The sequence below is a fragment of the Pocillopora verrucosa genome, chromosome 12 (assembly GCF_036669915.1).
Source record: "Pocillopora verrucosa isolate sample1 chromosome 12, ASM3666991v2, whole genome shotgun sequence".
NCBI lineage: Eukaryota > Metazoa > Cnidaria > Anthozoa > Scleractinia > Pocilloporidae > Pocillopora > Pocillopora verrucosa.
In genome coordinates, this window is record NC_089323.1 from 14898302 (window position 1) to 14911602 (window position 13301).

Genomic DNA, 13301 nt, shown 5'->3' on the forward strand with positions numbered 1-13301 from the left:
GCAACATCATGGGAGAAGTTAAATTTGATCATTATTTTTTTTATTTTGTTGTTTATTTGATTATTTTTCCATTTTGTAATTATAACACATCAGTAAAAATAAAGGAAGTTCATAAAACTGAATATAATATAACTAAAAATTGTGTTGAGAAAACTTGTAGAGAAACCAAAAGGTTAATGGCTTATATACAAAGTGCAATATAAGTTATATGGCATAATTTAGGTACAAAAATTTAAGGCATACACACACAAAGAAAACAATAACAACAACATTATTAGGAACTCAAACAATCCTATAGATAAACAGCTCAAGAAAAGTTGAAAACAAAAAACAAAAAACAAGGAGTCAACTTAGGAATAGGTTTGCAACATTTGTTGACTTAACAGGAAAAGAAAGCCAATATTTTGGATTTCTATATTTAGAGAATTGAAAAATTTAGGTCTGTGGAAATCTGATAAGTCAAATGAAGAAGTGCCCTTTCCTGGATTAAGCCTCATTGTTATGTTAATTTCCTTGTTGTTATTGTTTGATGTCACATTCTGTGTTGGAAGCAATTGACTTTGAGAGCTTGAGAATTCATATCACATTTTTTTATGCTGCAGCTTTCCAAGGAAGCGTGAACGGACAAAATATTCTTCCCAAGGTGAAGACTCAGTTGAGAGATCTGATGGAGACAGACTAACACTCCCAGTTCCCACACGGAGAGGGTCCTTCCTTTATAAATCTGACAGCGAGTTTGAGCTAGCATCCAAATGTGTAACGTCAAGGCATCACTCCTTCAGCGAAGGGTTAGTGAACTGCTTGTGACCACTTCTAATCTTAAAAACCAATATTTGATACTTGTATGAAGGAGATAAGTTTCTAAAGAAACTGTGGTGCTATGAATGAGGAAACCCTATTACTTGAAACATCAGCTTAGAAAGTCTTCATGGTGGCCAATTTATATTATCAACTCAAATTACAGTGTTCTCCTTTTCAGGCAGTAACCGGTAACATTTACTGCCTGTTCCACCTATTGTACCTCTTATTACCGTCTAAAATTGCATGGAATTCTTGAAAATTCAACATGTAAAGGATTGCTTTACCGGTGTGAAAATTTATTTTACCTGCCATGCTTAAACTAAGGGAGAACACTGAATTATTTTGATACATGTCTGTTTGGGTGTGACCCAGGAAAGCTGGGAGTCCACATTCAAACTTTTTGTGAAAAATCTACATACAAAATTATGTAAAATGACAAACCTGTTTTGTTTAACAGATGGTTTTTAGTAAGTCCCCTCACATCAAAATAGAGAACTCTTAGGAAGAAATTTGCCTGAGGAGGAGAAAAGCAAAGTGAAGGAGTCAAACCATGAAAACTTTCTTAGTTGTTTTCAGTTACTGGTACTGTATATGTAATGTCACACAGATTAGCCCTAACTTGGCAAACTTGATCCAAGTTTTCTGGCTAATGCATGTGAGCAGATGGAATGAAGGCCATTGTAGGCCATACGACCAGCTGATTGACATCTCTACATGGTGTGCTTTGATGTCATTTGTAATAGTAGAGAGCTACTGTTTGGATATTTTAAAAACGTTGATTGCATGCAGGGGGCAAATACATTCCTGTCTTTTATGCTGACTTCAATTAATGAATTGAAAAGGCCCATGTTCAATAGAAATCTGCATCATTTGAACTTTTGGCTTCCCTGTGTGTCTCAAATATTTGTATATGTGCGTTTATATATTTCACTAGAATTACTGAAATGTAAGACCTACAAAAAAATTTCCAAGCTGTACTAACACTTACTAATATGACTCCATTTCTTAATTAGCTTTGCCAAGTTCAGCACTTCCCAAGAAAATCTAACACTGTAGGCTTCAATCAACTTGTGTTGTTTTCATAATTAATTTTGTTTCCTATACTAATGGCAACTCATGGTATTTTTATAACTGCATGAATGGAAATTTTTCAATCTTTTCTTGAGATTTTCAAAAAAAACTTCTAATCATCAACAGTATATGGAATTTGATCAAGCTTTCTTTCACAATTAATGAGAGAAAGAAAACAATTGGAATTTGAAGATTCTGGTCATGATAATTCAGCGTTAAATAATTACAGAGTAAAACAAAAGTTTCACTGTTTTATTGTTAACTGTGGACTTAACAGCACCATTTTCCATTTTTTTTTTAGAACTCGAGTAGAAGAGCTAGTTACTCCTTTTGCACAGGTAAGAGTTTTTTTCCCTTATTCAAGGAATAATGCTAATAGCAATGGCTAAGTTCTGTTTCATTTCTTTTCTCACCTAGATGTACTTTTGTTGTTCAAATCTGTAACATATCTTTGGGTGCAGTTATTTGAATGAAGGTTGACCCTTATCCAGGATTCAACCTGTTTCACCCTAACATCAGTATGCATATTCTCCATACTGTCCCTACTGTGTGATTCACAGGTGATATTGTAAGGAGAAATTAGATTCTGGTCACTCTTACTGGTCAAAGGGTTGGAGTCAAACTTTTTTGTATTTTTGATTTCCTCCATTTCAACTAGTACAGCATTTTGAATAATTACAAAACGAGAAAGAAAATGGAGAAGGGTATAATTAAATGCCTTTAAGTTCAAACTACATTTTTTCATACAGAAAACCAAAAGCAATACAATTATAAGAGAGGGAAGAGGAATCACACTTTAAACAATAGTCCATGGTCAAAGGAAGACATGAATTAATACTGAGAAAAGTAAAACAAAGAATGCTCTTTTAAACAGTTTTTTTAGTGGGCTTCTCCCATTTAGATATAGGACTATCATTTCAATTGTAGCATCCAGTAACTGTTGGACAGAATCTCCTAATGTCTATTCTTAACCCTTTCACTCTTATGAGTGACCAAGACAGAATTTCTCCTTACAATATCATTACAATATCAACCAGATAAGTGATGAGAATAAAGAAAAATATCAATTTGGGGATAATTAGTTGATCCAATACTAAATTCTCTGAATTAACATTATAAGAATTGTATGGTTGATAGTAAGGAGAATGACAAATTCGATCTGAGAGTTAAAGGGTTAAGGGGCTCTGGTGCAGGTGCTGCAAAGGTGCACTTCTAGTGGCATCGTCATCTTGCTGCAAGGTTGGGCCAAGGGAAGGAAAAGATAAGCAGGAAAACTCTCAGAGGGTGAAAAATTGTTTATCTCAGTCATGACAAAATTTGTTTTGGTGAATGTCTATATTGGAACAATATTGATCTTGGCTCAAAATTGTATGCCTTTGTCATGAAGGAATTATTGTAACAACGTTATTTTTATTACATTGAATATTTACAAGCTAGTTACATGTTATTTACATTTTTTTGCTATCTTTGTGTCCATTTCTCTGTAGATTCTCTCAAGTTTGCGAAATGTCAGAAACAATTTCATGTCACTGACCAATGCTAAAAAAGAAAAGTAAGTTTTGTAACACTCCAGCAGGACTCGTAGCTTTGTCTACTATATACATGTACCACTGTGACAGGGCAACTTCTCTGTAGGGGGTAACTTACAGAAAGCTGGCCAATCAGATAACTAGAAATGAGCAATGAATTCCCTCTAAATTCTTTGTCACTTTTGTTTGCGTTTGTTTGTAAATCGAATGGTACGCAAGTAATTATTTCCTCTCGTTGTTTGCTCCCCATGGCGCAGTTTTCAATTGAGTGCTAAAAAGCAAAACCAAAGTAATCAAAACGGCCAATCAAAAGGTTGATTCACATTATCATTAGCCAATGAGAATTCTGAGTAACACTAGGAAACTGCAAAAAGCGCGGGAAGAGGCGGATGACTCATCACGATTGGTCATCCGCGTCTGATTGGTTGAGAGGATGGCGCTAGTTTCTGGCTCAAACGCAGAGCGAACTAAAGAAACACGGAAGTTTACTTTCGACACAAATGGAAGTATGCTTAAGTTTGTTTGAATTATCCTGGAAACAGTGTTAGCACTGAAAACAATTTTACAACAAAAAATTTTCTTTGACAAGATTAGTGTGACCGTACTCTACCAAAAATTTAATTTGTATTATAATGACTATTCTATTTGAATTTTTGCTTATGCTGTCCTATTAATAATTGGTTCAAAATAATATCAATTTTATTCTTCTATTAAAGTTCACACGGCAACCAGGTGGACGATCAGACATAGTTTAATGCTACTCTGGTTTGCAGATTTAATGAATGTAATCGAAGAAGTTATAATTCATAGACCCGACGTTTCGACACTCCTGTCTAGTGCCTTCATCAGGGGTGATCTAAACGCTGCAACAAGAGGTCCTTTTATATGATCATTAATTAGCGGCCTTTTTTTAGACGAGGTGTAAACAGGCGTCAGGAAGCAAACCGCCATCGTCATGATTTAAAGCAAGCTATACAAAAACTTTTCTCCGTAACTACCAAAAACCAGTTACAAATAGTAACGCTCTTGATGAAAGGGAACCAGCGACTGGTTTTGCTGTTATTCCTTACATACAGGGTGTTACGGAACCCATCAAGAGAATTTTGAATAGCCACAACGTTAAAGAACGCTATACAAAAACTTTTTCCGTAACTGCCAAAAACCAGTTACAAATAGTAACGCTCTTGATGAAAGGGAACCAGCGACTGGTTTTGCTGTTATTCCTTACATACAGGGTGTTACGGAACCCATTAAGAGAATTTTGAATAGCCACAACTTTAAAGTTGCTCAAAAACCTTTTCAGACTTGGGAGCATATTTTCGCCAAACCTACGGATCCTGTCACATAAGAACAACGAACCGACGTCATTTATTCTAATCCTTGCAATGACTGTGACAACGAATACATCGGACAGACCAAACGTCAGTTTGGTACACGGTTAAAAGAGCACCAAAAAGCGGTTTTCCTTTGCAAAAGGAAAATTCAGCTTTATCGGAGCACACGTGCCTAACTAACCATACAATTGGGTGGGATAATTCTAAAATTATCACCACTAATCGGCGTTACCACCAGCGCCTTTGTTTGGAGGCGTGGCATACTAACTCCGCCCACGCTCCTTTAAATCGTGACGATGGCGGTTTGCTTCCTGACGCCTATTTACACCTCGTGTAAGAAAAAAGGCTGCTAATTATAGTGATCATATAAAAGGACCTCTTTTTGCAGCGTTTAGATCACCCCTGATGAAGGCACTAGACAGGAGTGTCGAAACGTTGGGTCTATGAATTGTAACTTCTTCGGTTACATTCATTAAATCTGCAAACCAGAGTAGCATCAAACCATGTCTAATTTTATTCTTGATTTAAGGAGGAGAGGGTCTGTAGGATCACACATTTTACGAAACAACAACTTAGCCCAAGATGTGCTCAATGGCTCAGGAATGTCTTCAGGTAATCAATCAGTCGCTGGGTGTTCATCTAATATGTAGAGTGGCGGTGAAAAGACAGCCAGCTGGCTGATAGGGATACGTTTCACGAGAGCGTCTGAAACATTTTGTCTTCAGGATATGACAAGTAGACCGAGCATGTCGCGGAGAATTCCTTTTGTCTTTTTAAAGCGAACTTTCGAGCAAAAGTCAGTATAAAGATGCTTCTCATGTTTGGTAGCGAAAACAAATCTAGCATATTACGTTCTCGGCAAATGACGCAAATGGAAGGTGCGGGTCTTCGCACGAACTTTCAATGTAACTTCACGAGTGCAAAACACAAAATTCGCGCTTTCGTTTGCATTACTTTGGCACAATACTGCACAAACGGTTAAGAATTTAATTCTTTAAAACTATCCCGATAGTTTTGTTTATATCTGGCATTTGCGGCAATGTTTTGTTCTCTAACCAAAGTTTAATTGCGTTTTCTCTCTCAAGGTTCTCTTCACTTACCAAGAGATGATGGCTATCAAAAGGTAATCCTTCTATCTCCCAATATATGATTATTAATTCTCCCCTCTAGCTGCTACACATTTCTTTGTTAATTAGTTACAAGAATTTGATGTTAGATCAAGGAAACAACTTCTACCTGATAATTTTAAGTATTCTCGTTACATGTTTACTGGTTAATGTTTGGATATTATAGGGAGAAGTTTCATGTTAATTATTCCTGGGAGTTTAAGTATTAATGAAAATTGAATATTAAACTAATACCCGTTCACACCAAAGCTTAAACATGTTTAAAATTTGTTTTGATAATAAGACTGGCCGTTCACACAGCGGGCGCGTTTAACAAAACACGTCTAAAACCGTGTTTAACAAAACTACTCCGCGAGGCAGTTAAACAAATGTGTTTAATAAAACACATTCAAAATGGCGGCAGAAACCAAAACGCACGGAAGAGTTTCATGTTGTGGCAGTATGATGTTGTAACATTTTACGTCAATTGCAATTACACGAACGCGAGACTGGGCACGAGCATGACGCTGCATTGTTGTCAGCTCTTGTTGTTCGGTGTGAACGTATGGTCAGTTAACCATTAACAATTGGTTCATACGTCAGCGTGCGTTCATCGAGATATGAAGCACGCGGAAAGTTTGAAGAGCCGAGAGCAACTCTAGCTTCTGGCGTGCTCTCGAAACTTCCCAAGTGCATTTCGACGCACGTAACCATAACAACTGAAACTTATTTTGCTTTACTTCCTCAAACTCAACCCACACACTGTCACTGGGCATGCGTGAACTTCGACGCCCGTAACTAAATCATCTGAAACTTTTTTGCTTTTCTTTCAGTTGGCTAATAATACCCTGGACGAGCTGGATTGGGTGCTGTATCAACTGGAAACACTTCAAACACACACGTCCGTCAGTGAAATGGCGTCGAATAAGTTTAAGAGATTGTTAAATAGAGAATTGAAAGACTTTTCCGAAAGCAACCAGTCTGGAAACCAGGTGTCGGCCTGGGTCTATAACACATTTACAGGTAACATGAGTGGCATATGGAGTTTTTTTCCGTTGACGGAATGGGGCCACCGCTTTGAGAGGAAGTTGTTTTTGTGGCATTTTTCCCACATGGATAAGTGGGGAAAGGTATTTAATGGCATTAAATAAATACCTTTTCCCACTTACCCACCCCATTGTCTGCCCATATGCTTAAAAGATTTCAAGTTGTAATGTACGGTAGTTTGTTTTATTTACAAAACCTTGCCGATTATGTTGCGCTCAATGTTCGCAAGACCTGTAGAATGCGTGGGTGGTTTCGTCAAGTTTGTATAGCTCTTTCTTAGTCAAATGCTTCTTGAAAAGTTCTTACTTATCTCTTTCCTTCTGCCATTTATTTGTAGATAAGCAGTTAGAAGTGGATGCCCTGCCTGGTACAAAATCAAAAAGAGAAGGGATTCGAGCAAGGTCGCGTTCCATGGTAAACGGCGTTCGAAAACTTACAAGACTACACAGCTTTAGTGGCTCTGTACCCAGGTATGTACTGGTAAATGCTTAAGTGGGAAGTAGACTGGTAGAGAAATCCTCTTGAGTGAAACGCTGATATAGAGACAGCGCAGATTGTGGAGAAATTTTCAGTTGTGTCGAAAGTAATCCTTAATTACTTTAGTTTTCCTTTACGTCTCTATTATTGACTAATTAACTGACTTACGGACTGTCAGACTGATTGACTGAGTGACTTACGGACCGTCAGACTGACTGACTGATTGACTGATTGAGTAAGTGACTCACGGACTGTCAGACTGACTGACTGATTGACCAAGTGACTTACGGACCGTCAGACTGACTGACTGATTGAGTAAGTGACTCACGGACTGTCAGACTGACTGACTGATTGACCAAGTGACTTACGAACGGTCAGACTGACTGACTGATTTACTGATTGAGTAAGTGACTCACGGACTGTCAGACTGACTGACTGTTTGACTAAGTGACTTACGGACTGTCAGACTGACTGACTGATTGACTAAGGGACTTACGGACTGTCAGACTGACTGACTGATTTACTGATTGACCAAGTGACTCACGGACTGTCAGACTGACTGACTGTTTGACTAAGGGACTTACGGACTGTCAGACTGATTGACTAAGGTACTTATGGATTGTCAGACTGATTGACTAAGGTACTTATGGATTGTCAGACTGACTGAATGATTGACTAAGTGACATATGGATTGTGAGAATGACTGACTGATTGATTAGCTGACTTACGGAGTGTCTGACTGACTGACTGGTGGCTGAATAGCTGGCAGTTGAGTCACTTAACTTACAAAGTGACCACCCGACCGGCTAATAGACTTACCGACCGACCGACCGACCGACCGACCGACCGACCGACCGACCGACCGACCGACCGACTGCTGATTACTGGTTGATCAAATTGATTGCTTCCCATTAAATCTTTGTCTTGTAGATTTGGAGTGGAGGTGGCCAATGAGGGCGAATTAGCGAAGGTGAGCTTTTGTACAATAATCCTGAATTAATTTGTATCGGTGATACTTTGTGAGGTGCATTTCGTTTCGTTTCCGTTCATTCTGTAGTTCTGATGATTAAACCGTGAATGAAATTAATTTTTCATGGTTGAATAGTGTTTCATTTCTAACTCATCTTGTGCTGATGGCGTGAAAAACGAGGTGACTAAAGGCGTATGGTCTCTTTAAAAAAAGTGTGAGATGCAAAATTTACAGTCAGTGTAATGTTTTTTTTTCATAAGGTCTTAGAAGAAATCAACAAATGGACATTTGATGTGTTCAAATTACATGACCTAACACAGGGGCATCCTTTGCTTGCTGTTACGTACACAATCCTGCAGGTTGGTGTTTGTTGATGTTGTTGCGGTAGCTGTTGTTGTTGTTGTTGTTGTTGTTGTTGTCGCTGTTGTTGCTGTTGTTGCTGTTGTTGTAGTTGTTATTGTTTTGTGTGAGTATTCTTTAATTGAATGTCGAAAGTAATCCAGGGTTGTATTGTTTTTCCTCTACTGCACTTCGTGATTTGTCTCGAAATCTCGTGTCATCCTCTCTGAGCCAGATGCTGAAGTAAAACCAATCGCAAATCCAGTCTGCAGGCACTGCAGGCTCACAGTGACTCTGTGACACGAGCGGCGAAGCTTTCGCGTTTTGAGCCTGCGAACAATGTGAGTGTGCGTGAGGAACTTGCGAGAGGTCCGCAAGGGTTCGAAACCCACACAGACCTCTCACTGGCTCGAAACGCGCGGCTTCGAGTGTTAAAAAACTGATTTCTAACTGGCGTCAGAAAAAAATCGGTTTGTCCACTGATAACTTTCAAATGGGCCGGGCCCTGACCTGGGGAGTAATAATAAGTCTTTAATAATAATAATAATAATAATAATAAGTCTTTATTAAGCACTCTAAACAACAAACGTGTTTAGTTACAATGATATGAAATCAGCAAGTATAAAACTAATAAACTAACTAAATTACTAACTGAATAACTAATAAGAGAACAAACATCTATTAATAAAGGTCCTTTTGAAACGTTCAGTTCTGACAAGCGGGAGAATATAATTATGGCGCCTCTTACGTAGCGTATCCATTGTTCGCTCTGGTGGCAAAAGGTCATCTAAAGCTGTTGGAAAATCGCTGTCGGTGATCTTGGCCCACAACTTCTTATCTTTTAGAATAATAATATTTTCAATCGAAAAAAGCTCTTTACAGTAGCCAAGCTTAAAAGCTCTCTTGAACAGCCTGTCTATGCGACTCAGATACTTATGATAATACGCGCAGCCCCATACTTCTACAGCATATGTAAATATAGGTAGAATAAGACTGATAAAGAGAAGATGAAGTATTTTGCAATTGTGTTGTCGTCAAAGTCTAAATATCTTAAAACACTTGCTGACTTTAAACTTTGATTCTTTGCAGGCCAGAGATTTATTAAAAATATTCAAGATAAAACCCACTACGTTTATTAACTATATGTCGTCAGTCGAGGTAAGACAAGCGTGAAGATAGCATAGTTTTGCAAGCCTATAAGTCATTACTACTGATGCTTACTTTGGTTACAAAACTAGAAACAGTGCTACCCCTCATTAACGAAATTCTAGACAACAGTAGCAATTCGTAAAATTCCCCTGGCAATTTTTTTGTGTCCCCGTGTATACACTAAAGTGGATAGAGGCACTGTAAGAGGTGTACCCCTAAAAAGAGAGGGACCGCAGGAGCACAGTGTCCTGCGCAAGAACACAGTTCTTTGACCTAGTCAAGGCTTGAACCCAGACCGCTCGCTCCCGCGGTTACCGCACTAGCCACTGCGTCACGTATATAGTTTGAAATCGGAAAAAATTATTTTAATTGGATTGACATCATTGTTAATTATAACATAGTTAGTAAATTTGTGTAATCAAATTCAATTGCGCGAGCCTGCTTCATATTCCTATTGTGAACGCTCATGACTCAGCAAACAAATCCCTCGAGAAAAAAATTTTCCATCGGGTTGAAAATGTTATATAACAACTGGTTCATGCGTCAGCTGTGCGTTCATCGAGATATGAAGCACGTATGAAGTGCGTGTAAACCAATTGTTAATTAGATTCTGAACACGAAGTTTCGATTGATCTAGTAGTTTCAGTGTGAGTCTTTGAGTCGTTCAAAACTTAACAACAATTTAGGCTGATTTTTTTTATTTTTTTTTTTCATTTTGTCAACAACCACACACTGTTAGACGACTAACATCGCCCACTATCTGTCACGTAATAAGTAGTGAGTAGCGTAGCCAATCAGATGGCAGTATTTATGACAGAACGCCAGTTGAAATATACTAAAAAGGAGAGTAGTTTGGTGGGCTTAAGGGGATGTAAAGCAAATCGAAAATTTACAAAGATGGTTGTAGATGGAGTTTGCTAGGAGCAATTTGACATTTTTAAATTTTGTATAGCATTGTGATTGTGTGTACCAATTCTATTTTTCTTTGTAGAATCATTATTTAAAAGATGTCCCCTTCCATAACTGCACTCATGCAGCGGATGTCACACAAACGTCACACACTCTCCTATCAGCTCAAGCATTCGAAGTAAGGGAACATGTTTTCATAAATAAATCAATTTATAGCCAGGATATAGACGCATTGCAAAACAGCTTGCAAAACAGGTAATTTAGTGTTAACAACTGAGTTGAAAACGTAAGTTTACCACCGTAAAGAGTTTAAAGGCTGACGTTTCGAGCGAAGAGCGACGCTCAAAACGTCAGCCTTTTCAACTCAGTTGTTAACACCTAATTACCTGTTATACTCTCCCTCCGACGCAGCACCACAGTTTCTTTAGAAACTTACCCCCTTTATTCAGCTTGCAAAACAGCTTACAAAACGAGCCGTCGGCCGCAGCCACAAGCGACGTTTGATAACAAATTTGTACAGGATTTTTCATGCTGTGGGCAGCTAACGCATCATCCTCTTCCAGGCGTTAAGTTAGTAAAATAAAGCGCGATAGTAGCGGAGGAGTTAAAAACTGAGAGAGGCTTAGGTCTGGACGTGACGCGACGCGACGCGACGCGACTCGACCTAAATCCCCCTCGTTTCGCTTTGCTGCTAACTGGTTCGCTCCGTTTTACTAAATGAACGCCTGTAACAGGCTATTGACGCATATCTCTTTTGTTCTCCGCTCAATTCAGTCCGTCTTTACCGATCTTGAAGTCCTCGCTGCCATCTTAGCCAGTGCTGTCCATGATGTCGACCACCCAGGAGTCAATAATCATTTCTTAGTGGCAACAAGTAAATATATTTGCAATTGTTTTCTTTTATCCAGCCTAGCGGTCTTTTCGTTTTCCTTTTACTTCCAAACGGAATGAGGGTGAGCAGAGCGAACTATTCCTTTGCTTCCTTCTCTCTCCACGTGCCCTTAATTTTTTACCCTCAGGGTTTCTTAGGATTCACTTTCAGACAAAAACAAAAACAGCCTCGGTTTTGTTTTCGTGGTTTTTTTTTTCTTTAACTCCCTATGTTCTTCACACTGACTTCTATGCATTTCCCATGGTACTTACAAGGAGATTTTGTCTAACAATCAATAGTTTCTCGAGTTTGCGACCGTTTCGTTCATTCTCATGACCTAAATGTTTGATTCAGGGGTGATGCTGTTGGGAGATATTAGACGCCTATCACTGTTACGGGTTACAGGGTTAAGCTATATATAGACAGGTCCGTGTGGGACCCCAGGATCTTGGTGGAGATCAGCGTGTTGTCCTATTGGGCAAGACTTTCTACTGGCTCTCTTCACCAGGAAGTATAGCTGGGTCAGACAGCTGTCGGGAAAACTTAGCTTAAACGCTTTGAATCTAAGAGTGACCGGCATCTAATTTCTCCTTACATTGACACCACTGAATCACACATAAAGGTCACGAGAATAAAGGAGATGATCACCAATTTAAGAAGCTCTCGATTGTTTAACAATTCTTGTCAGCACCTTGGTAGATGCACAGAGAACAGTATGGAGAATATGTTTACCCTCTTTCATTGCGCATCCCGTTAACGTCAAGTTGTTCTTTTGTGTTTGTTTTTTCTTTTTGTATGTGAACAGATTCTGAAATGGCACTGATGTATAATGACGAATCTGTTCTTGAAAATCACCACTTGGCCGTGGCATTTCAACTTTTACAACACGAAGACTGTGATATCTTTGAAAATCTTACGAAAAAAGAAAGACAAACAGTTCGGAGAACAATTATCGAAATGGTAAGAGGAAAAATTTTCACCATGAATTTTTAGTGAGTAAGGAGATCAATGTCGGTATCTGAGAAACTTCCTGCCTGCTCCTACCCCTGTCCCTACCCCTACCCCTACCCCTACCCCTACCCCTACCCCTACCCCTACCCCTACCCCTACCCCTCCCCAATAACGAGTTAACAAGTTAGGGTTAATGTTGGGTTAGGGGAGGGGTAGGTGCGTAGTTGTTCAGATACTGACATTGATCCGAGTAAAGTACCTCCACCAGACTACATCCCTCTTAAAGATTTGTAGAACACCCCGCTACTATGATGTTTTTTTCCAACGCGGTCCATTTTTGTCGTTACCAAGACCGAGAAGCAGTTGCCCAAAACATCATCTGAATTTTGATATTTGTAATCACTCTCTTCAGGCTTAGCGAGTATTGTTAAATTCAGTATCCTTTCGGCTTTGTCTCGAGGATTATTTGATATAGTAATTCCATTATTACCCTATTTCGACATAATAGTGCATCGCAAAAAGCATGCGCAAAATATGCCAAGATAGTACTCTGTAGAAGAGAGCAAAAATACGAACGGAAAGCGGCGTAACGAAAACGTCACACTTAACGATCCAAACTTTGGCTTTATTTTTTTTAAGCTTGGCTTTGAAAGCAACGAACGTTTGAGTGCATCAGGGTTTTTGTTTGTCATAAAACAAAGAACTCTCTAATAGTTTCGTTTGCGTTGTTTTTGTCTTTCGCACACG

At 38.8% G+C, this 13301-nt stretch overlaps 1 protein-coding gene across 1 annotated transcript in view; it reads left to right on the forward strand.

Annotated features, from left to right (window-relative positions):
- The window catches only part of LOC131778474 (3',5'-cyclic-AMP phosphodiesterase 4C-like), a 32122-nt gene that overhangs the window by 13669 nt on the left and 5152 nt on the right, over positions 1-13301 (forward strand). Inside the window, 13 exon segments of the mRNA XM_059094893.2 lie at positions 603-788; positions 2174-2210; positions 3360-3424; positions 5265-5347; positions 5821-5858; positions 6675-6864; positions 7226-7358; positions 8296-8335; positions 8596-8694; positions 9764-9832; positions 10815-10910; positions 11507-11606; positions 12409-12563. Of these exon segments, the coding sequence (XP_058950876.2) occupies positions 603-788; positions 2174-2210; positions 3360-3424; positions 5265-5347; positions 5821-5858; positions 6675-6864; positions 7226-7358; positions 8296-8335; positions 8596-8694; positions 9764-9832; positions 10815-10910; positions 11507-11606; positions 12409-12563 (1291 nt within the window).